Source organism: Mustelus asterias, chromosome 6 (assembly GCF_964213995.1).
Source record: "Mustelus asterias chromosome 6, sMusAst1.hap1.1, whole genome shotgun sequence".
Lineage (NCBI taxonomy): Eukaryota > Metazoa > Chordata > Chondrichthyes > Carcharhiniformes > Triakidae > Mustelus > Mustelus asterias.
Genome location: NC_135806.1, coordinates 15,573,085 through 15,598,410, shown reverse-complemented (window position 1 = coordinate 15,598,410; position 25,326 = coordinate 15,573,085). Strand labels below are relative to the sequence as shown.

General features: G+C 45.0%; 1 protein-coding gene across 1 annotated transcript in view; it reads right to left on the bottom strand.

The window, feature by feature from the left end:
• Window positions 1–418: 418 nt before the first annotated feature.
• LOC144495262 (neuronal acetylcholine receptor subunit beta-4-like) overlaps window positions 419–25,326 on the bottom strand; it is a 40,379-nt gene continuing 15,471 nt past the window's right edge. The window contains exons 3-5 of the mRNA XM_078215333.1: window positions 23,701–23,810; window positions 18,083–19,034; window positions 419–571 (exon numbers count right to left, since the gene is read on the bottom strand). Coding sequence (XP_078071459.1) covers window positions 419–571; window positions 18,083–19,034; window positions 23,701–23,810 — 1,215 coding nt within the window. The remainder of the gene's footprint in view (window positions 572–18,082; window positions 19,035–23,700; window positions 23,811–25,326) is intronic.

The window sequence follows — 25,326 nt, the reverse complement described above, 5'->3', positions numbered from 1 at the left end:
ATACTCTGCAGAGAGTGAGTGTTGACTCAATGGGCTGAATGGCCTCTCCTGCACTGTAGGGATTCTGTGATTCTAGGTGATCTTGGGCAGCCAAGCTGCAAAGTGCTACACTCCAATAACATTTAAAATTGTTAAACTAGAGTCAGTTAGGCCAGTTTCTGTTGGACCAGCTGTGTGCTTGTAGCATTGTTTTCACCCTAACCCATTCAGACAAACAGGATAATCAAGAGAGGGCAGCTATACCTATTTGAGTTAACTTTTCAGGTGGACATGCAGCAGTGTTTAAAGAAAACAGTCACTAGCATCACGTGTGATCCAAAGTTCACTTTTGCCGCGTGTCTGTAAACAACGCAGGCTGTGTCTCGTATTCAATTGCTTTTAAATGTGGAAAATCACACACGGAGGAACAAACCAACAACTATTCTGCATTGGAAAATGTATCTGGTGTGGCGTGATTTTGAAATAAAGGTTGAAGGTAGAGTCCCAATGTGCCAACCACACACACAAGCACAAATATCCATAAAAACAGCCGATCGATAACCATTGCAACATATTTCCAGTCTTCAATGACCTGAAAAACAAAAATTGACAAATGTCGACATATCGTTCATTAAAATGTTAACAAGGAAATAATACACAAAATGTAATAGTATCTACATTATTCCTTGATCCTTTGTTATAGCTTATAAGTTCATCGGATAGAGGAGCAGAATTAGGCCATTCGGCCCATTGAGTCTGCTCCTCCATTCAATCATGGCTGATATGCTCCTCATCCCCATTTTCTTGCCTTCTCCCCAATTACCAATTAAAAATCTAACTCCACCCAGCATCCACCGCACTTTGGGATAGCGAATTCCACAGGTTCACAACCCTTTGGGAGAAATAGTTTCTCCTCAACTCTGTTTTAAATTTGCTACCCCTTATCCTAAGACTATGACCTCTCGTCCGAGAATGCCCCACCAGCGGAAACATCCGCTCCATGTCTACTTTATCCATTAGTAAGATGTGTTTACCCCAGTCCAACGCCGGCATCTCCACATCATTACTTTATCCATAGCAGTGATGTCCAGCACATCATCAAGAATTTCCACTCTTTCACTGATAATCCCAAACTGTATCCATCAATTTAGCATGGATTAAATCACACCGGGGCCCATTTTGACACTGAGCACTGATATAATATGGCTGACACTGACTTAGCCACTCATTAAACTCTGCCATTTCTGTTTCAGTTGAAACCAGCAGAACGGATATGGGTATTGTGGGTTGCTGATTGTGTATACGTGTTATACATTATCTTTTTTACATACTCATCCTTTTTTTTATTCACTCACATGACGTGGGCATCACTAGCTAGGCCAGCATTTATTGCCCATCCCTAATTAATCTTGTTTACAGGACATTTGAGAGTCAGCCACATTGCTGTGGGTCTGGAGTCACACGTAGGCCAGTCTAGACATGGATGACAGATCTCCTTCCTTGAAAGGCATCAGAGAACCTGGTAGGTTTAAGGACAATTTAATAGCTTTGTGGTCATCATTATTGATGACTAGCCTTTTAATTCAATAATTTATTTAAATTTTATCCTAATTCCTTCTGCCAGGATGGGATTGCACTCATGCTTTTTTTTTGTTTACTCATGGGATGTGGGCATCTGGTTGGGCTAACCTATCCCTAACTGCCCTTGAGAAGGCAGTGGTGAGCTGCCTTCTTAAACTGCTGCAGTCCATGTGGCATAGGTACACCCACAATGCTGTTAGTGAGGGAGTTCCAGGATTTTGATCCAGAGACAGTAAAGGAATGGTGATATATTTCCAAGTCAGGAAAGTAAGTAGCTTGGAGAGGAACTCGCAGGTGGTAGTGTTCCCATGCATCTGCTGCTTTTGTCTTTCTAGCTGGCACCAAGGAGGTGCTGTCAAAGGAGCCATGATTCGTTCTGCAGTGCGTCTTGTAGATGGTACACACTGTGCATCAGTGGTGGAGTGAGTGGATCTTGAAGGTGGTGGATTGGGTGCCAATCAAGGGGATTGCTGTGTCCTGAATGGTGTCAAGCTTCTTTAGTGTTATTGGAGCCTTCAGATTATTAGCCCAGACCCCTGTAATATTAGCTCTGCAACTTAAACAGGGTGCTCTCATCACCCTATCATCTGTAGACAATTCAAACTTCTTCCACTTTGAAAAGCTTTAGGATAAAAGCATTTCCTTCAAATCACAGCGTTTTCTTATAAGCTTTAGGAATAGTCACAATCTGCTGTAACATTTGTCAGGATGGCGACAATGTCAAAAGAGGCAGAATAAGGTGGATCTCTATGAACTCCATCTCTAAAGAGACTAACACAGTTTGGAACATCCTACACGGACAGTGGCAAGGTAACCATTGCAGTCCACTGGAGTAACTTGCTCAGTTTATGACATTACTTAATGTCTTTATATTATCGCAAGTAAGGCACAATAGATGCCAATTCCTATTGGATCATAATCCATCTGGCACTGCAGCGCAGTCTTAGTTTATTTTATTAGTGCCATAAGTAGGCTTACATTAACACTGCAATGAAGTTACTGTGAAAATCCCCTAGTCGCCACACTCCGGTGCCTGTTCGGGCACACTGAGGGAGAATTCAGCATGGCCAATGCCCCTAAGCAGTCTTTCGGACTGTGGGAGGAAACCCAGGCAGACACGGGAAGAACGTGCAAACTCCACACAAATAACGACTCAAGCCGGGAATCAAACCCGGGTGCCTGGCGCTGTGAGGCAGCAGTGCTAACCACTGTGCCACCATGCTGCCCAGGAGGCTGCTGCACTTTCGGAGGTCCCATCAGTTGAATGGAACATGAAACTGGAGCTCCATCTGCTCTCTGAGGGGGATGCAAAAGATCCCATGGCACCATTGTGAAGAGGTGCTGGGGAGGTTTTCCTGATGCCCTGGTTAATATTTATTCTCCAACCAGCATCACTGAAACAGAATATCTGGTTACTTGCACTTGTTGCTTGTGACAAATTGACGTGCCAACCTTTCTCCATTTCAAAAGTGTTTATATATCAAAAGCACTTCTTTGGTTATAAGGTGCTTTGCGATGTCTTGACATCATAAAAGGTGCTGTCAAAATTCATGCTATTTCTTTCTTACATGAAGAAAATGGACTCCAATGCAAAACACAATGCCGCTGATTTATTCCTATGGCGTGGGAGAGGGTAGGGTGTGGGGAAGGGGAGGGTGGAGAGAGTAGGGGTACCTTAACCATAATCGTGGGTAGCCCAATGCTTTCCCCTCACTTTAGAACTGGTCCCCATAAAGCTGGAGTTGGGGTTGGTGGTGGGTAGAGCTCCCATTAGCCTGTCTGGTCAACTGATGGCCAATTAAGGACCTCAATCTCTCGCCAGTTTCTATATTGTACGTTAGGCAGTGGAAAGCCATTGTCTCAAACTTAGTGAGAAGGTGGGAAGCAAGAGGAGAGGAACCTCCTTTGGGAATTGCCTTGTACACATTGGTGACCTTTTTGGTATAGCTTGTGCTCTGCTCTGACACCAACCAACCAAGAAAAGCAGAATGCCATCAAGTTGTTCCATAAACAGAAAGGCAAGTGCTGGAAACAAACTATCTTCAAAATAGTTCAATGCTTCTGTAGGTGTGAGACAATCTTGCTGTTGATTATTGGACTTCTCAGGTAACATGGGCACTTCCAAGGGTCTGAACCAAATGCACGCCAACTCTCCGCAGTCTGAGGAACCCAGTGAATTTCTTTGGATACACCTTCTTGACATTGGAAGGTTGTTGAGGGGGGGGCGGGCGGCAATGGGGTATACACTGGGTAAAAATTGCATCTGCTCTCCATGGACCAGTCCTTCCTGTCCTCCAGGGTGGATACCTAGCGGAATTGGGTTCTAACGTGCATTCCAGCACCCTGGTGAGCAAGACACCATGGGCGGGGGTTTCCAGCCGCGCTCACCCCAAGATCGTAAAATCTCGCCAGAGTTCAACAGACCTTTGCATGGTCCGCCCCCGCCCGCTATAATTCTTGTGGCAGGCATGACGGGAAAATTCCACCCCCTCTCTCCATCTTCTATAGTCCAGTCGAATCTCACAGTCAATATATCACCAATCGAGCACATTTTAAAAAAGTGTTCTGAAGGGAATTGCTACTGACTACTTGCTAAGTAATAAAATATGAGTAAAAGACTAGGAGATTATGGTAAAAGCAAAATACTGTGGATAAGAACATAAGAACTAGGAGCAGGAGTAGGCCATCTGGCCCCTCGAGCCTGCTCCGCCATTCATGGCTGATCTTTCCGTGGACTCAGCTCCACTTACCCGCCCACTCACCTTAACTCTTAATTTTTCTACTGTTCAAAATTGATCTATCCTTGCCTTAAATGCTGGCATCTGAAACAAAAACAGAAAATGCTGAAAAATTTCAGCAGGTCTGACAGTATCTATGGGGAGGGAATAGAGCCAACATTTCAAGTCTGGATGACCCTTTGTCAGAGCTGCTGAGATTTTCCAGCATTTTCTGTTTTTGTAGGAGATTATGGTATGCCTCATCTTTCAACCCTAGTCAAGGGGAACAAATATTCTACAGCAACAACAGACAGTGGTTAGCACTGCTGCCTCACAGCGCTAGGGACCTGGGTTTAATTCCTGGCTTGGGTTACTGTCTGTGAGGAGTCTGCACGTTCTTCCCATGTCTGTATGGGTTTCCTCCGAGTGCACCGGTTTCCTCCCACAGTTTGAAAGACGTGTTGGTTCGATGCATTGGCCTTGCTAAATTCTCCCTCAGTGTATCCGAACAGGCACTGGAGTGTGGTGACCAGGGGACTTTCACCAGTAACTTAATTGCAGTGTTAATGTAAGCCTATTTGTGACTAATAGATAAACGTTACTTAGAGTTGGGACAGACGCGATGAGCTGAATGGCCTCCTTCTGCACTGTAGGGATTCTACAGGCTTACTACTTCATGGCATTGTGTGAGAAATGAAAAGTTCTGGTGCTGAAACAGAAATAAAAGGAGAGCTGATAAAATATTAATATTATGCTGCCTGGAGACTGCTGGAAATTTGCATCTTAAACATGAATTCAAAAGGTTATCCAAATATGGGCAATCAGCTGTCTTATTATTTATACAAGCAAATTAACCCTTATATCATGAGTAACTGCAGGGAATTCCCTAGCCAAGGAGTTGACTTTTGCTCTCACCTCATACACTATGGGATTGAAAAAGACCGAATACCGCAATACAATGAGAGTAGAGGTTCAATTCAGACCAAACTGCTGCAGTGTCTGAGGCAATAAGTTAACGATTAGGGTGGGAATTGAAAGACAGGGGTGAGGATAGGAGAAAGGATAAGCAGATTGGCAAAACAAAATGGCACGAATCAATTCCAGCCTCACGGACAACCTGGATCCACTACAGTTTGTCTACCGCCGCAACAGGTCCACAGCAGACGCCATCTCCCTGGCCCTGCACTCAACCCTGGAACACCTAGATAACAAGGACAGCTATGTCAGACTCCTATTTATTGATTACAGTTCAGTCTTCAACATCATTATTCCCACGAAACTCATCTCCAAACTCCGTGGCCCGGGCCTCGGCTCCTCCCTCTGCGACTGGATCCTGATCTTCCTCATTCACAAACCACAATCAGTAAGGATAGGCAACAACACCTCCTCCACGATCATCCTCATAAGGATATGTTGTCAGCCCTATGACTACACCTACACCTACACCCCTACACCTATGACTGTGTGGCCAAATTCCCCTCCAATTCGATTTTCAAGTTTACTGATGACACCACCATAGTGGGTCAGATCTCAAACAATGGCGAGACAGAGTACAGGAATGAGATAGAGAATCTGGTGAACTGGTGTGGCAACAACAATCTCTCCTTCAATATCAACAAAATGAAGGAAATTGTCACTGACTTCAGGAAGTGTAGAGGAGAACATGTCCCTGTCTACATCAATAGAGACGAAGTAGAAAGGGTCGAGAGCTTCAAGTTTTTAGGTGTCCAGATCATCATCAACCTGTCCTGGTCCCCCCATGCTGATACTATTGTTAAGAAAGCCCACCAAAGCCTCTTCTTTCTCAGAAGACCAAGGAAATTTGGCATGTCAACTCCGACTCTCACCAACTTTTACAGCTGCACCATAGACAGCATTCTTTCTGGTTGTATCACAGCTTGGTATGGCTCCTGCTCTGCCCAAGTCTGCAAGGAACTACAAAAGGTCGTGAATGTAGCTCAATCCATCACGCAAACCAGCCTCCCATCCATTGACTTTTTCTACACTTCCCACTGTCTCGACAAAGCAGTCAGCATAATTAAGGACCCCCACGCATCCTGGACATTATCTCTTCCACCTTCTTCCATCAGGAAAAAGATACAAAAGTCTGAGGTCACGTACCAACGGACTCAAGAACAGCTTCTTTGCTGCTGCTGTCAGACTTTTGAATGGACCTAACTTGCATTAAGTTGATCTTTCTCTACACCCTAACTATGACTGTAACACGACATTCTGCACTCTCGTTTCCCTCTCTATGAACGGTATGCTTTGTCTGTATAGTGCACAAGAAACAATACTTTTCACTGCATGTTAATACACGTGACAATAATAAATCAAATCAAATCAAAATGGTTCCAACAACTTGGCACCAAACATCACTTAAAACAAAAGCAGACTGATCTGTCATTATCTCATTGCTGTTTGTGGGACCTCATTGTGCAGAAAATGGTTGCAGTGTTTCTTGGGTGATTGCCAAAAACAGTGATTAGTATGATCATTAGGTGCCTATGGAATGTTCTAGGAGCCTACAACAAAAATTGGGTTGTCAAGAATGGGTGATCAATCACTACCAGAAAAACAGATGACTTACTTCTGAGGTTTCATATATAGCAAGGAGCAGGAGGAGTGATCCTCTCAATTCCACAGCACTGCCTAAGGTGGATGCTGTCTTTTTGTGATCGGCCCACTCCCCACCCATTCTTTCCTCCCACCCCATGGGATGTCCTTTCTGGGTTCTACAGGGGAGGTAAACAGCCCGACTTTCGGCTTTATAAAGTGGGCAAGGGTTGCCTTATTGCCAAAATATTGTTCGTGAGGCCCAAGGGGAAATTTCCATCCTTGTAATTGGTCCAAGTTCCTCTCACTGCTGCTGCCCCTCTTCTTCCTCCTCCTCTTTGTGGTGTGGTACATGTGAGAGAGAAACAAAGGGTTTCCTCCGGGTGCTCCGGTTTTCTCCCACAGTCCAAAGATGTGTCGGTTAGGTGGATTGGCCATGTTAAATTGCTCCTTAGTGTCAGGGGGACTAGCTCGGGTAAATGCATGGGGTTATGGGGATAGGACCTGGGTGGGATTGTGGTCGGTGCAGACTTGATGGGCCGAATGGCCTCCTCCTGTACTGTAGTATTCTGTGATTCTACGAAAAGGAGAGAGGTCTGTAGGTGGAGGGGGGCATTGCACTTTCTGAATAATGAGGTGGAAATGACATTAGGCCTGAAATAGATGAAAAAACACAAAGTGAACTGGACAATTACCTTAAGATAAAACATTTTCAGGGTTCTGGGAATAGGGTGGCAGCTAAATTGTTCTTGGATACAGCCAGCTCAGGCTTAATGTGATGACTGGCCTCTTTCTCTGTTGGAATTATTCTATGAACCCAGCAGGATATTTTAGTGCCCTTTCCAATGTCTACTCAGGGGCCTGATACCTGCCTGCAGAAGTCCTATAGTCTGCAGAGTGAAAATGTGAGCAAAACCATTGCTGAGGAGTGGGGGTATTCATGAAATCTGAAATGTGTGGAATCTGCACGTTATCCCTGTGTGGGTTTCCTCCGGGTGCTCTGGTTTCCTCCCACAGTCCAAAGATATGCGGGTTAGGTGGATTGGAAATGTTAAATTGCCCCTTAGTGTCAGGGGAGCTAGCTAGGGTAAATACACAAGGTTATGGGGATAGAGCCTGGGTGGGATTGTGGTTGGTGCAGACTCGATGGGCCGAATGGCCTCCTTCTGCACTGCAGGGATTCAATGATTCTATGACCTGCCAGCCAAGTCAGCCAGGCACTTGCCTTTGACCTGTGAAGAAGACTGGGGTTGTCTTTCAAAGGACATCGTGGCAGTTTTTAAAGTTTTAAGTTTAATAATTAGTGTCACAAGTAGGCTTACATTAACACTGCAATGAAGTGAGAAGCAGCAACCAGCAGACTCTTTAGACTTGCTGATCAAGAAAACACAGCGGGAATTGTGAACCACTGATTCTTTGTCCTCAGGCCTCTGAACAGTTGTATTGCACAGAGACACCCAGCCACTTTGGCCTTTGTCAACACCTGTAAGGAGGCCCTCTTCACCCCTCCCCTTTCCCCCAATCACCATGTTCCCCCCTACTTGCTTCCATGCTCCTCACACTCCAGCTCCCACTAAAGGCACACACCTGCTACACCCCCTCACCATCATAAATGTTAAGACTCCTGCCTGCACCTCTCCCTCCCTGTGCCATTGCAGGTCAGACTCAACCACCGCAAGTAGAATCAGCAAGTACATCCAGCCGGAGCTCGGAACACTCATGCCAGTTGTTTAAAGTTTATTTATTAGTGTCACAAGTAGGCTTACATGAGGTTACTGTGAAAATCCCACAGTCACCACTCTCCGGCCTGTTCGGGTACACTGAGGGAGAATTTAGCGCGGCCAATGCACTTAACCAGCACGTCTTTCAGACTGTGGGAGGAAACCGGAGCACCCGGAGGAAACCCACGCAGACACGGGAGAACGTGTAGACTCCACACAGACAGTGACCCAAGCCGGGAATCAAACCTGGATCCCTGATGCTGTGAGGCATCAGTGCTAACCACTGTGCCGCCCTAGTTTTAGCATGCATTCACATGGATGATGAGCTGCTTCATCTCTTTTACACAGCTGTTGATTCTTAGAGGTTGGCAACAGATGTTAAGTAGGGAAAAAAAAGAACAGATTTGTGTTTGTAAAGTGCCTTTCAATCCTCAGAGCATCGTAAAGCACATTACAGTCAATTAATTATATTTGAGGCGCAGTCACAAAGCTGCAGAGAAATATAGCAGCAAATGTGCACAGACAGCAAGGGATAGTCATAGAATGGGCTTCATTGAAGGGACACTTAGCACCAGCATGATGTGACCAACATTGCTGTGAGTGCAGGTGACTGCCCATAGTTCATGCAGAGGAAATCCCAAGAGGAAAGACTGCTTGGCCATTACCCTACATCACCCAGTATGAATCTCTCATAAGACAAATAGTAAATGGAAGAAAAATAGGGACCAATCTGTGATTATTAGTGTTTATAATGTACAGTCCCTTTAACGTGCCTGGTATGTGATTTTGATTCCATTCTGTCAATTCAAATTCATTTACTGATCAGAAGCAACAAGAATTCAATTATATGGGATATTAATTTTTTATTCGCTCAAGTCATGTGGAATTTGCTGATGAGACCAACATTTATTGCCCATTCTTAATTGCTCTTGAGAAGGTGGTGGTGAGCTGCCTTCTTGAAGCTCTGCAGTCCATGAGGTGTAAGTACACCCACAGTGCTGTTAGGGAGGGAGTTGCAGGATTTTAACCCAGTGACAGTGAAGGAACGGCGATATATTTCCAAGTCTAGGTTTGGAGGGGTAGTTGGAACATGGTGGTGTTCCCAGTTATCTGCCGCCCTTGTCCTTCTAGGTGGTAACAGTCATGGGTTTGAAAGGTACAGCCTCAGGAGCCTTAATTGGTGAGTATATCTACCGAAATCTGAATTTAGAAGTAAAGTTAAAGTTTATTTATTAGTCGCAAGTAGGCTTACATTAACACTGTCATGAAGTTACTGGGAAAATCCCCGAGTCGCCACACTCCAGCGCCTGTTTGGGTACATTGAGGGAGAATTTAGCATGGACAATACACCTAACCAGCACATCTTTCAGACTGTAAGAGGAAAACAGAGCACCCAGAGGAAACCCACCCAGACACAGGGAGAGCATGCAGACTCCGCACAGACAGTGACCCGAGCTGAGAATCAAACCAGGGTCCTTGGCGCTGAAAGGCAGCAGTGCTAACCACTGTGCCACCGTGCCGCCCATAAATAAAGGTATTGATTTTTGGTGATATTAATTTTTTGAAGATTTTAGAAATGAGTTGGTTACCTTCACATTACCAACTAACCTGCTAGTTCACTAAAAGAAAAAAATGAATGCGTACTGTTCCAAGTGTGACTCTGACCTGCAAACCTTTCCAGGGAGATTAAGCAGTTTTCTGTGATAATCCCAAACTCCCTCAAGCACCCAGAATAAATGTTTACCCCGGCAGCAGAGTACATTGAAATAGAAAGTTAAAAATGTCACAAAAATGAGTAACGAAATCCTACTGTCTTAACCACAGTGAAAGCTCCAGCAGAAACATCTCTGAAGAGCATGAATGCTATTGCACATCCTTTATTGCAGGGGGTGCTTCTCTGAAGGTTAGAAATAAAACTCAAGCTATTTTTTAACCCTTCCCTTAATAAAGCAATGTGAGCAATGTGTCTAATTAAACTTAACAGAAGAAAAAAATACCAGCCTACCAAATCACCAATACAAATGTCGTTAACAGGGCACTTAGAAAATCATTATATAATTAGGCCGAATCAATGCAATTTTATGAAAGGCAAAATGCGTTTGACAGATACATTCGAATTTTTTTGTGGTGTGACAGTAGATGCACAGTAGACATGATGCACAGTAGATAATACGGAACCACTTGATGCAGTATTTTTGGAAATTCAGAAGATGTTTGAAAAAGTATCACACGGACCTTGGGGTCCGGGTCCATAGGACCCTGAAATCGGCCCCGCAGGTGGAGGAGGTGGTTAAGAAGGCGTATGGTGTGCTGGCCTTTATCAATCGAGGGATTGAGTTTAGGAGTCCGGGGATAATGATGCAGCTATATAAGACCCTCGTCAGACTCCACTTGGAGTACTGTGCTCAGTTCTGGTCACCTCACTATAGGAAGGATGTGGAAAAGATTGAAAGGGTGCAGAGGAGATTTACAAGGATGTTGCCTGGATTGAGTGGCATGCCTTATGAGGATAGGCTGAGGGAGCTCGGTCTTTTCTCCTTGGAGAGACGAAGGATGAGAGGAGACCTAATAGAGGTGTATAAGATGTTGAGAGGCATAGATCGGGTGGACTCTCAGAGGCTTTTTCCCAGGGTGGAAATGTCTGCTACGAGAGGACACAGGTTTAAGGTGCTGGGGGGTAGGTACAGGGGAGATGTTAGGGGTAAGTTTTTCACACAGAGGGTGGTGGGCGAGTGGAATTGGCTGCCGTCAGTGGTGGTGGAGGCGAACTCAATAGGGTCTTTTAAGAGATTCCTGGATGAGTACATGGAGCTTAATAGGATGGAGGGTTATAGGTAGGTCGAGAAGGTAGGGATGTGTTCGGCACAACTTGTGGGCCGAAGGGCCTGTTTGTGCTGTAGTTTTTCTATGTTTCTAAAAGAACTTGGCCAGTATTTTACCGGCATGCCAGCCCCAGAATTGGGGCAGGCAAAGCTCACAGAATGGCATTCTCCCCCGACGGGATCTTACGAGCCTCCGGTGGACAAGGCGGTAAAATTCCAGCAGTTGTTTCAACAGATTAGGTTTCATGGGATTGGGGTTAATATACCAGCATGGATTGCAGATTGGTTAACAACAGATATCAGTGCTTGGACTTCGGCCATTTACAGTCTCTTAAATGAGGGGATCAAGTGTAACAGATCCCAGTTTACTGACAACGCTATCTCAGTGAGAAAGTAATCTGTGAAGAGGAAATCTTGCTGTAGATAGCACTTTGGTGAGATCACACCTGGAGTTCTGTGTACAGATTTGGTCTCCCGATTTGAGGAACGATATGGCCTTCAAAGGTTTGTAATAAAGGTTCACTAAGTTGACTCCTGGGATAAGACAGTTGCCCTATGCGGAGAAATGGGTCTTTTATTCTTTGGAGTTTAAAGGACAAAGAACAGTTTAGCACAGGAACAGGCCCTGTTCTGACACAGGCCTGTGCTGACACATGACGCCTTTCTAAAGACCTTTTGCCTCTACGTGATCCATATCCCTCTATTCGCTGCCTTTTCATGTATCTGTCAAGATGCCTCTTAAACGTTGCTATTGTATCTGCTTCTACCACCTCCTCTGGCAACGCATTCCAGGCAGTTACCAAACTCTGTGTAAAAAAAATTGCCTCTCACATCTCCTTTAAACTTTCCCCCTTTCTTTAGAAGAATGACAGGTGATATTATTGAAAAATACTACTTTTTAAAAATTCATTATTAGGCTACGGACATTGCTGGCAATGTGAATGTTTATTGCCAATCCCTAATTGCCCTTGAGGAGGTGGTGGTAAGTCATCCTCATAAAAACAGAAATGAGTGGCTTGTTTGGTCATTTCAGAGGGCAGTTAAGAGTTAACCATTGGGTCTGGAGTCACATCTAGACCAGAACAGGTAAGCACAGCAACTTTTCTTCCTGAAAGGACATCAGTAAACCTGATGGATTTTGCAACAATCCAATAATCTAATGGTCACCACTGATGATACTAGCTTTTTATTGCAGGTTTACTTAATTAGTTGAATTTAAATTTTCCAAGCTGCCTTGGTGAGATTTGAACTTATGTCTCGAGATCATCAGGTCAGGAGCAAGATTGAGATGGGGAGCTTGGATCATGACATTTCCTGACTCAGCAGACCCATCTCCACGTTTTTATTCTGGGGGGGTTATGGTGGGATGGAGTCCAGATTGCCCCCCCACTCTGGAGGGAGTCCAGAGACAGAGGTGGATAGTGCAAGGTAGGATGGTTAGAAGGCCTGCCTCAGTTATCTTGTGTTAAAATGCATTACAGCCCTCTAGCCCTGACCTGTGATAACTCCCATGCCAGCCTGTGACCACCTCATATTCCCACATCATCTCTATAAGAATCATAGGAACGAGGAGCAGTAGTAGGCAGTTCAGCCCCTTGAGCCTGCTCCACTGTTCATTACGATCATGGCTGATCTCTTCTCAGCCTCAACTCTACTTATCTGCCCTTTCACCACAGCCCTTCAAACCCATGGTAAATAAAATCTAGCCACCTCTTCCTTAAATTTACTCAAAGTCCCGGCAACTACCACATTCTGGGATAGTGAATTCCACAGATTCACGGCCCTTTCAGAGAAATAATTTCTCCTAATTTGCATATGAGAAAACCACATCTTTTTACTCATTCGTGGGACATGGGCATCACTGGCTGGCCAGCATTTATTATTTGCCCTTGAGAAGGTGATGGTGAGCTGCCTTCGTGAATCGCTGCAGTCCATATTCTGTGGGTTGACCCACAATGCTGTTAGGGAGGGAATTCCAGGATTTTGACCCAGTGACTACGAAGGAACGGTGATATATTTCTAAGTCAGGATGGTGAAGAATTGTGTTTTTCTTTTAAAATTTGGAAGAACATTGCATTATTTGGACACTTGGGTTTTTAAAAAAAGATGTCAACAAGCATGTCTTTTCAAGGAAATCACATGATTTCAACTATCTGAACAGCATGGTCTTTGAAGGGGGAGGAGTTGTTTGTTTGAACTACAATTACTTTAACTATTGGGGGAAAAGAAACTGGCTTCAAGGTGAAGTCCTGGTGGTTTACTGGAAATCACCAGACAGAAGAGCTTGAAGGGCGGCATGGTAGCACAGTGGTTAGCACTGCTGCTTCATAGCTCCAGGGACCTGGGTTCAAATCCCGGCTCGGGTCGCTGTGTCTGCGTGGGTTTGCTCCGGTTTCCTCCCACAGTCCAAAGATGTGCGGGCTAGGTTGATTGGCCATTCTAAATTGCCCCTTAGTGTCCCGGGATGCATAGGTTAGTGGGTAAATATGTAGGGATATGTGGATAGGGCCTGGGTGGGATCGTGGTTGGTGCAGACTCAATGGGCCGACCGGCCTTTTTCTGCACTGTAGGATTCTATGATTCTAAGTTTTGTGTGGTTCAGGGCCACCCTCCTCAAGCAAAAATGGGATCTGCCGAAAATAGGGAGGGGAGGAGGTAATTTCAAAAAATATCTGGATTTGGCCTGACTCCATGCAAACCCGGATCCAGACTTCCGGATTAGCAATCCAGTAATACACTCATCATGGAACCGTACTCTCTTGGAGAGCTTGACAAGGTAGACGCAGAGATGTTGGTGGGAGAGTTGAAAACTAAAGGTTCATAAAGACAGGATAAGGAATTAATCATTTATGACTGCGATGAGGGGGATGTTCTTCACACAGAGGGTTGTATAATTCTGTATCCCAGAGGGTTGTGAATGGTCAGTCAATCAGTGTGTTCAAGACCAAGATCAATAGATTTCTGGGCAGTAAGGGAATCAAGGTATATAGGAATAGGACAAGAAAGTGGAGATGATTTAGAAGAACAGCCAGGATCTTATAGCATGATTCAGGTTCAAGGGAGTACATGACTTACTCCAGCCCTAATTTTCACCTAATTTTACACATTATTAACATGTAGAAACCACAAGGGAACTCTTCACATCTTTGGATGTATGGCTATGTAAGCTGGATGCAAGTTAGAGAAACTTGAGTAGAATCTTAAATTATGCCTTATAACATGCACTTATTAAGAATAATGAACTATTTGTATGCTACCTAGATCTACAGAAAGAGTTCATAGAATCATAGAATCCCTACAATGCTGAAGAGCCCATTCGGCCCATCGAGTCTGCACCGACCACAATCCCACCCTGACGCTATTCCCGTAAACCCACATATTAACCCTACTAACCCTCCTGACATTAGAATCAATTTAGCATGGCCAATCAGCCTGACCCGCACATCTTTGGACTGTGGGAGAGCTTAAATTGCTACAAAATGTTGCTGAAGGTTAGGAATGATGTATATTTAAGTTATTCTAACTACTCACCATAGTCACGAACAACTTAGATGACGAGATAGAAATCACAGATTCTAATTTGCCGATCATGTACAGATCGGTGTGAGCAGTGAACTATTACAATGAGGTTTTCAAATAGAAAACAATTGGTAAAACTCTGGCAAATGGATTTTAATGTCGGCAATTATGAGGTTATCCTTGCGAGACCTAAAAATGACAGAATGGGGTATTCGTTAAATGGTGAGAAGCTGGAGACAGCGGAGGTCCAAACTGACTTGGGGATCTCAGTGCACAGATCATTGAAATGTCAGGAACCAAATATCAACTGGAGTTCTGGTCTTTTTATATAGGGAAATTGAACACCAGGGGATAGAAGTCACAATTCAGCTGTACAAAGCCTTGGTTAGACCCCACCTGCAGTAATGTGAGTAGTTCTGGGCACCAGACCTTCAGAAGGATATATTAGGTTGGATTTTGTGGAACCCATTCATTCGGGCAAGGGGGAGGATGATCTCAGAGAACTGTGTTGGAAGTCATGGGTCAGAATCCTGGGGATGGGAAAAAAGTGAGACAGTAAGGATTCAGGGAACTCACTTGTTAGCGGCAGGAACCTCATCTTTATGCATAATGAACCACAGAATCATAAAATCCTTGCAGTGCAGAAGAGGCCATTCAGCCCATCAAGTCTGCACCAACTCTCTGACAGAGTATCTTATCCAGGCCCTCTTCCCTGCCCTATCGCCATAACCCTGCATATTTCCCATGGCTAATCCATCTAACATACACATCTGGGGACACTGACGAGCAATTTCGCATGGACAATCCGTCTAATCTGCACATTTTTGGACTTACATTTAATTTAAACCTTATTTGCCAGGGTTTAATACAGCTTCCCTGATTAGGTGATATTGACACTAGCCTCTTACGCCTTCAATAACTCATCCATTTTTAAAATTCATACATGGGACATAGGCGTCGCTAGTTGGCCAGTGTTTATTGTCCATCCCCAGTTGCTTTCAGAGGGCAGCTGAGAGTGAGCCACATTGCTGTGGCTCTGGAGTCACATGTGGGCCAGACCAGGTAAGGACAGCAGATCTCCTTCCCTGAAGGACATTAGTGACATTAGTTTTTGCCGACAATCTACAATGGTTTCATGGTTCATCGGTAGATTTTTAATTGCAGATTTTTTTTAAAATTGAATTCAAATTCCACAATCAGCCATGACAGGATTTGAACCCAGCTCCCCAGAGCTGAGTTTCCTGGTTTAATAGTCCAGCTATGATACCACTAGGCCACCACCTCTTCATCCATTAAAATCTAGTAATTTAACTGTGGCTTGAATGACTCACTTTTGACTTGCAGGAGGAGAGTGAGTCACAGGGCTGTGGATTACTTTTGGAGAATTTTTTCGATGCTTAAATTTGATAATCTTAGACTCTGGGGGAGGAGACGGAAAGTGCATGAGCCAACAGTATTTGAATCCAAACAATAAAGGAGCAGCTGAGGGACTGAGCGTTTACTCATTAATGTGGCATCAAGAGCTGAGTCCCCAAGGAGAGGATATTTTAAAGTTTATTTATTTGTGTCACAGTAGGTTTACATTAACACTGCAATGAAGTTACTGTGAAAATCCTCTAGCCACCACACTCCAGCACCTGTTCGGGTACACTAAGGGAGAATTCAGCTTGGCCAATGCACCTAACCAGTACATCTTTTGGACTGTGGGAGGAAACCGAAAGAAACCCACACAGACACGGGGAGACTCCACACAGACAGTGACCTGAGCTGGGAATCGAACCCAGATCCCTAGCGCTGTGAGGCAGCAGTGCTAACCGCTGTGCCACCATGTCGCCCTTTAGAAGCTATAGTTAAAGAAAGGGAGAGGTGGCACTATGGTAATCTTTCACCCTGTACTCCATCATCTTCAAGTGCTGGGACGGCCGTGGGAGGGGGGGGGGGTTCAGCACTGCAGAGGAACCAGGCTGTATAGCAACCAGTGCATGCTGACATGTGGCTGTAACACAGGGGCATCTGACCTTTAATTGCGGTGCCATATCCCATGTGGGGATCAGGTGATTTTGACTTCCCAACATCAAAGCCACTTCCGTGATCCAGCAGCCAGCCTGATGAGCTTGCTGGTGCATGATCCGGGTCCGTTGGCCACACCCTTCCCACTCCAGATTAGCGGCTCCTGCCATACCTGCCAGAGGAGGCAGGGATGGCAGGACTAAACCCAGCCCAGTGCCTTGGAGTGCAGATTTACCAGAATGATGCAAAAGCAAAACACTGCGGCTTCTGGAAGGCTGAAATTGAAACAGAAGATGCTGGGAATGTCCAGTAAGTCTGGCAGCATCTGCGGAAAGAGAAACAGAGTTAATGTTTCAAGTCAATGATCTTTCATCAGAATTGATGCTGCCTAACGGGGTATTTTGTGAGGGGGGGGGGGGCGGATGAATAACTTTTAAATATATTCAAATGAATGTAATGCAGGTTCACACCCAGGATGATGTCACCAACGAGAAGTGAGGAAGTTCCAAAGCCGAGTTTTCATTGGTGAGAAGCATTTGCATGCCTGGCGAATAGGGGAGGCGATGGCCCAGTGGTATTATCGCCAGACTATTGATCCAGAAACTCAGCTAATGTTCTGGGGACCGGAGTTCGAATCCTGCCACGGCAAGTGGTGCAATTTGAATTCAATAAAAAAAAATCTGGAATTAATAATCTACTGATGACCATGAAACCATTGCCGATTGTTGGGAAAACCCATCTGGTTCATTAATGTCCTTTAGGAAAGGAAATCTGCCATCCTTACCTGGTCTGGCTTACATGTGACTCCAGAGCCACAGCAATGTGGTTGACTCTCAACTGCCCTTTGGCAACTAGGGATGGGCAATAAATGCTGGCCAGCGAGCAACGCCCATGTCCCACGAATGAATAAAAAAATGTTCGTTCCCATGCTCCTTAATAAACTGTTTGATCGTTAACCTACTCAGTGGTTACTATGTAAGATACCATCGGTGCCTTTGTGTCGAGTTTCTGGGCAAAACAATACTGCAAATTCGGAAGGGCTTCATTTAACCTTGATGCTGAAAATTAATCTTTAATTTAAAGCACCAATAAAATGAGACATAAATTTGTCCATTTTTCACTGTTAATTTTAGTTGCATTTGGTGTCGAAATGAGAGGGAGAAAGGGATAAACTCACACTTTGATCATCATCTTCACTCTTCATATGTTCCGCTATGAACCTTACACCATCAATTGCTTCCTGCACACTGGAGTTGATCTTTGTTGACACCTTCTTCCTTGAATCCTGGTTGTCAGGCATATCTCCTAAGCGCCAGCCATATTTCTTTGCCGACTCTTGATTCACGTAGCATGTCTGAACATCAGCTTGGTCTGCCTTGCCGCCCGTGCCAGCCGGTGGCTGCTCCTTCTCGATTCTGTCCTTTATGCTTCGATTCTCGGGACGCTTCATGAACAAGAGGGTGGGCAGCTTTCGGAGAAACATTCGCTTCACCCACTGGGGCATGGTGTGGGTGCTGGGCGAGCGATGGTGGACATTCAGTACGCAGACACTGGTGACAATGGAGAAGGTGACCAGGACCATGGTAAACATCAGGTACTTGCCTATCAGGGGCACGTCCAGTGAGGTTGGCGGGACAATCTTTGAGATGAGCAGCAAAAAGACAGTCAACGCCAGCAGAACCGAAATGCACAATGTTATTTTCTCGCCGCAGTCAGAGGGTAGGTAGAACACCAGAATCGCCAGAGACGTGATCAGCACACATGGGATTATGAGGTTAATGGTATAAAATAATGGCTTCCTTTTGATGATGAAATCATACGTGATATCAACGTAAGTCGGGTCTGTTGGGATCTCATTCCGTCGTCCCGGAAGAGAGACAATATCCCATTCCCCACTGGGCGTGAAGTCATCCCTGCTTGCAACATCGCTGCTGAGGACCAAATCAATTTCCGTGCGGTCGTATGTCCATGATCGGAATTTCAGTGTACAGTTTTGCTGGTCGAAAGGGAAGTGCTTCACTTCAATTCTGCAGGCGCTCTTGTAGATGGCAGGCGGCAGCCAGAACACATCGCCGTTGTTGTAGACGATTGCGTTAGTGTAGAGGGACACCTCATATGTCCCATCAGCACTGAAAAGGAAGAAAAGATTGCCCACAATAACTGTTTAGGACCAGGTTTCAAAATCATTTGGGGCATGTAATCAATTCATCACCTCATTGGGCTGCAATCTACCACTGGTATCTTGCCTGTCAGTAACACGGTGATGGGCAGCACAACGGCACAGTGGTTAGCATTGCTACCTCACAGCGCCAGGGACCAGGGTTCAATTCCCGACTCGGGTCACTATCTGTGCGGAGTCTGATGTTCTTCTCATATCTATGTGGGTTTCCTCTGGGTGCTCTGGTTTCCTCCTACTGTCCGAAAGACGTGCTGCTTAGGTGCATTGGTCATGCTAAATTCTCCCCTAGTGTACCTGAACAGGTGCGGAGTGTGGCAACTTGGGGATTTTCACAGTAACTTCATTGCAGTGTTAATGCAAGCCTTGTGACACTAATACTAAATAAACTATTCAGGGCGGGGGGAGGATGCATTAAGTCACCTATTAAGGATAGTGTAGTCTGCTTAACACCACATGTCAGACCTACTCTAATTACGCTGTGTGACCCCTTCATTACACCTAGAGGCTTTTGAGTCAACAGACTTCAAAGGAAGTTTCCCAATTCAAATTCTCTTCCTGTAACATAGTGGTGCACTAAGGCAGATTTTTGTCAGTTCCCACAGCTAGTCATTCTCGGAACAGGTCGCTAATATGTTGCCAGGGGCTTATGTCTTGAGGGGCATCGCTCCACATCCAACATGGCTGGCCAGGAGTCTCTCCCGCTTTTACTGCCAACCTTTGGTGTGTTTTTGAAGGGATCTTAAGGTTGACATACTCAACCTGTTTGACCACATTAAGAATAGACCAAAGGAATTTTTACCCTTTGTGATTCAACTGATGTGCAGATTAGGTGGACTGGCCATGGTGGGGTTACGGAGTTACGGTGGGGAATTGGGCCTGGGTAAGATACTCTTTCAGAGGGTCAGTGCAGACTTGATGGGCCGAATGGCCTCTTCTGTACTGAATGGATCCTATGATTCTATTGACCTTGATGCCTTCCCCACAAAGGTGGCATCCAATTCCAATGTTTTCCCCATCAAGAAATTAATTCCACACTTTCTACAAATCCTGACATCTGTCCTAAAAGTAATCCTCTCTCGTTAATAGTTGTATCCACTTGTTCCGCTCCCCCATTTAATTTCAGAGTAATATTTCTGATTCACTTTAGCAATCTTGTTTATTGGCTCCATGGGATTATCCATCGGATGCCTTTTTCAGACTGAAATGCCAAGGTTTCTCCAGTCTTTTCTCATAAGCACAGAGCACGGACACTGAGGATTAACCTTGTGGCTCTTTTCTGCACTGCCGTCAACACAAAAATGTTTGACAATGAACAGAAGATCACGAGCAAGACCGGGGCGGCACGGTGGCACAGTGGTTAGTACTGTTGCCTCACAGCACCAAGACCCAGGTTCAATTCCGGCCTTGGGTCATTGTCTGTGTGGAGTTTGCATGTTCTCCCTTTGTCTGCGTGGGTTTCCTTCGGATGCTCCTGTTTCCTCCCACAGTCCAAAGATGTGTGGGTTAGGTTGATTGGCTCTGATAAATTGCCCATTAGAGTCAGTGAGATTAGGAGGGTAAATATGTGGGGTTACAGGAATAGGACCTGGGTGGGATTGTTGTTGGCGCAGACTCGATGGGCCAAAATGGCCCCCTTCTGCATGGTAGATTCTATGATAATCTATGATTACCATTAAGACGCCCCACCTCTTGCCGCCAACTGTCGGGAAAGCAGGAGAATAGTTCCCCAAATTTCATCCTCCTCCCCACCTCTTCAAAGAATTAAAGCAATGAGGTTTATAGGAATATCTTCTCATAAGCCCCCGCCTATTGGGCAGGTTTTTGGGATGTGGAGAGGCTAAAGACACCTGCACCCCTTTCCTATTCCTCCTCCCATTGTCAACTGGCAGTTTTCAAGGTATAAGAATAAGTTAAATTTATTAGTGTCACAAGTGGGCTTACATTAACACTGCAGTGAATGTGTAGGGCATTGGTGAGGCCACACCTGGAGTATTGTGTGCAGATTTGGTGTCCTTATCTGAGGAAGAATGTCCTTGCTATAGAAGGAGTACAGCGAAGGTTTACCAGGCTGATTCCTGGGATGGCAGCTCTGTCATATGAGGAGAGACTAAGTCGGTTAGGATTATATTTATTGGAGTTCAGAAGAGTGAGAGGGGATCTCATAGAAACTTATAAAATTCTAACAGGGTTAGACAGGGTAGGTTCAGAAAGAATGTTCCCAATGGTGGGGGAGTCCAGAACTAGGGATCATAGTTTGAGGATAAGGGGTAAATCTTTGAGAGCTGAGGTGAGGAGAAATTTCTTCACCCAGAGGTTGGTGAATGTGTTGAATTCACTACCACAGAAAGCAGTTGAGGCCAAAACATTGTCTGATTTCAAGAAGAAATTAAATATAACTCTTGGGGCTAAAGGGATCAAGGGATATGGGGAGGAAGGGGGAATCAGGATATTGAATTCGATGATCAGTCATGATCAAGATGAATGGTGGAGCAGGCTCGAATGGCCTACTCCTGATTCTAGTTTCTATGTTTCTGAGTTACTGTGAATATCCCCCAGTTGCCACACTCTGAATACTGAGTAACACGTGTCTCATTGACATTACTTAAACACTTAAATTATGTTCATTAGCTACAGTCCAGCATACTACAGTGCAATTTTACCAATATAGCAACTAAATCAATAAAACAGCTCAAACGTGCAAGTAAGCACAGATTAAAAAATCATTAACTATCTACAAAAAAGTACTAAAATAAAAATAGAAAATGCTGGAAGTACACGGCAGATTGTTTCGATTAATTTGCTATGTTTGGGTGCTGCTGGCAAGGCCAGTATTCATTGTCCAGGCACAGGTTGCCCGTTAGAAGGTAACACACTTCCTTTAACTGCAGTGGTCTATGTGGTGAAGGTGTTTCCAAGAGTGCTGTTAAGCAGGGAATTCTAGGATCTTGACCCAGCAACGCTGAAAGAACAGTGATATTTTTCCACAGAAGGAAGGTACAGTGTGACCTGAATCTTCCACACAGCAGCAATGCTGTGCGCCATTGAGATCTTCTGATCTCAGCTGCCAGAGAATTGTGCGGTACAGCGTCTCCCTTCTTTGCTTCAGTGTGTGGAGTAGAGTCAGGGCATGAGTGGGCACTCTCCCTTTTTACAGCACTAGGTGTCACATTCTGTATGATGAGCTTGAAGTTCCGGTATTTGAGAGTGGGTTAGTGAATGGATGAATGCGTGTGTGTGAATGAGTGCATGAGTGTGTGAGTGCAGGAGTGAGTGAGTGTGTGTGTGTGAGTGCATAAGTGTGTGAGTGTGTGAGTGTGTGAATGTGTGAGTGCGTGAGTGAATGTGTGAGACTGTGAGTGTGTGCGTGAGTGAGTGCGTGAGTGAGTGCGTGAGTGAGTGCGTGAGAGAGTGCATGAGTGTGTGAGTGCGTGAATGAGTGCGTGAGTGAATGAGTGAATGCGTGAGTGAATGCATGAATGCATGAGTGAGTGCGTGAGTGCGTAAATGTGTGAGTGTGTCAGTGAGTGCGTGAGTGAGTGAGTGTGTGTGTGTGAGTGTGTGATTGAGTGCGTGAGTGTGTGAGTGAATGAGTGAGTGAATGCGTGAGTGAGTGCATGAATGCGTGAGTGTGTGAATGTGTGCGTGCGTGAGTGAGTGCGTGAGTGTGTGTGAGTGAGTGCGTGATTGTGTGAGTGTGTGAATGCGTGAGTGAGTGCGTGAGTGAGTGCGTAAGTGTGTGAGAAAGTGGGTGCGTGAATGAGTGTGTGAGTGAATGTGTGAGTAAGAGTGCTTGAGTGAGTGCGTAACTGAGTGAGTGAGTACCTGAGTGAGCGAGTGAGTACCTGAGTGAGTGAGTCAGTGAGTGAGTGAGTAGGTGAATTAGAAGGCAGATCGGTGTGTCTATGTGAGGTGGGTGAGGTGACTAAGTGGATGAGGTGGGTGAGTGGGTAGGACATGTGGATGGGTGAGGTGGGTAGTCAGGTGATCGGGGTGATCAGGTCAGTTTGAGTCAGGGGACAGTTGGGTTGGGTAGGTAGTAAGCTCCCACTAGTTGGGTGGTCCAGGGAGAACATCAGGCTGGAGGGGGGGCGGTGCCAGTAGTTGAGTCCGGTCAAGGTTTAGTTTGTTTGAGTTTAGGTACAGTCAGGCGGTCAGATGGGTAGTTGGGTCAGGGGATAGTCAAGTCCAGATGGTTGTGGAGGAGCAGGGGTGGGGTGCGGGGGCAGTGGGAGATATTAGTTGGGTGATCAAATTAATATTTAAGATGAATATTTAAACTCATTCAGCATCTGAAAGCAGGTGAGTCTGTGAATTGGAGCTTTTACTGACCAGAACATCACAGGAAATCAAGGGTTCTATGTCAATGATTTTCCAAGATATACTCCCAATGAATGACTCTCCTCTGGGAGAGTAGCAGTGAATCAGTGAGTAGAATCCGCCCTGACATTTCAGACAAGAAACTTTGCTATCCCAGCATTTGCAGTTTAGTCTTTGTTGGCTGAATAGGTGATGTTTTATCCACATATTCAGGCAAACAGGTTTTACAGACTACACGTGGAAAGCATAATTACCTGGTGGTACCAAAGTCTAAGCAAAATGATGAATAGATTACTTACTTGTTATATAACACTATATCAGGAAGCCAGAGATGCTGAGAAAATATTCTGAGTTTATCAACCCCTTCATATTTTTCTGGGTCCCATCTTAGCCGATAGTCATTCCATTCCTATTTGAATAAGATCAATTGTATATCATTAGTATTTACTGTTGAGAAAGGCATGGATGTTAGGGAACTTGGGGAAATAAATAGTGATGTCTTGAGTAGTGTACATATTACAGAGAAGGAGGTGCTGGAAATCTTAAAGTGCATCAAGGTGGATAAATCCCCGGGACCTGATGAATTGTATCCTAGGATGTTGTGGGAGACAACGGAGGAAATTGCCCATCCCCTAGCAGAGACATTTGAATCATCAACCGCTACAGGTGAGGTGCCTGAAGATTAGAAGGTGGCAAATGTTGTGCCTTTGTTTAAGAAGGGCTGCAGGGAAAACCCTGGGAACTACAGGCCGGTGAGCCTAAAGTCTGTAGTGGATAAGTTGTTGGAAGGTATTCTGAGAGTCAGGATCTACAGGCATTTAGAGAGGCAAGGACTGATTAGTGACAATGTGAGTGGAAAATCATGTCTCATGAATTCGATTGAGTTTTTTGAAGGGGTAACCAAGAAGGTAGATGAGGGCAGTGCAGTTGACGTTGTCTACATGGACTTTAGCAAGGCCATTGACAAGGTATCGTATGGTAGGTTGTTTTATTAGATTAACTCTCACAGAATCCAGGGTGAAGTAGCCAATTGGATACAAAATTGGCTTAATGACAGAATAAGAGTTTTAACAACACCAGTTTAAAATCCAACAGGTTTATTTGGTAGCAAATGCCATTAGCTTTCGGAGCGCTGCTCCTTCATCAGAAGGAGTGAATATCCACTCCACCTGACGAAAGAGCAGCGCTCCGAAAGCTAATGGCATTTGCTACCAAATAAACCTGTTGGACTTTAACCTGGTGTTGTTAAAACTCTTACTGTATTTACCCCAGTCCAACGCCGGCATCTCCACATCATTAATAACAGAAGACAGAGGGTGCTTGTAGAGGGTTGTTTTTCAAACTGGAGGCCTGTGACCAGTGGTGTGCCTCGGGGATTGGTGCTGGGTCTACTGCTATTTGTCATTTATCTTAATGATTTGGATGAGAATATAGGAGGCATGGTTAGTAAGTTTGCAGATGGCACCGAGATTGGTGGCACAGTGGACAGTGAAGAAAGTTATCTCGGATTGCAATGGGATCTTGGTTTCAAGGTCCAACCACTTTCAGACGCCAAGGAGTAGGTAGCTTTGTGAGGTAAGTCAGTGGAATGTGGGGGGGTGGTAGTGTGGAGAGGTTGGTTGTTCGGTGGGGTGGTCAGTGCAAGGTTTGGTTGGAGGGGGTGTGGTCAGGTGGTCAATGGGGGTTTTAGTGTTACTCACAAGTGGCTGTGGTGGAAAAATCAATCCAGATTGGTCTTTTTGGTTCAAGCTGGTTTATTGCAAGACAATCCTTCAGTCCTACTAACCCATAAGAAGCTCTCCCCCCAGAGTGTTCCAGCTGTCTCTATTTATAGTACAGTCAATGTCGCATATTTAATGAACAATTCCCTTCACAAGGTAATTGCCATACACTGTGATTAATGGTATATTGACAGTTAGGTTGGG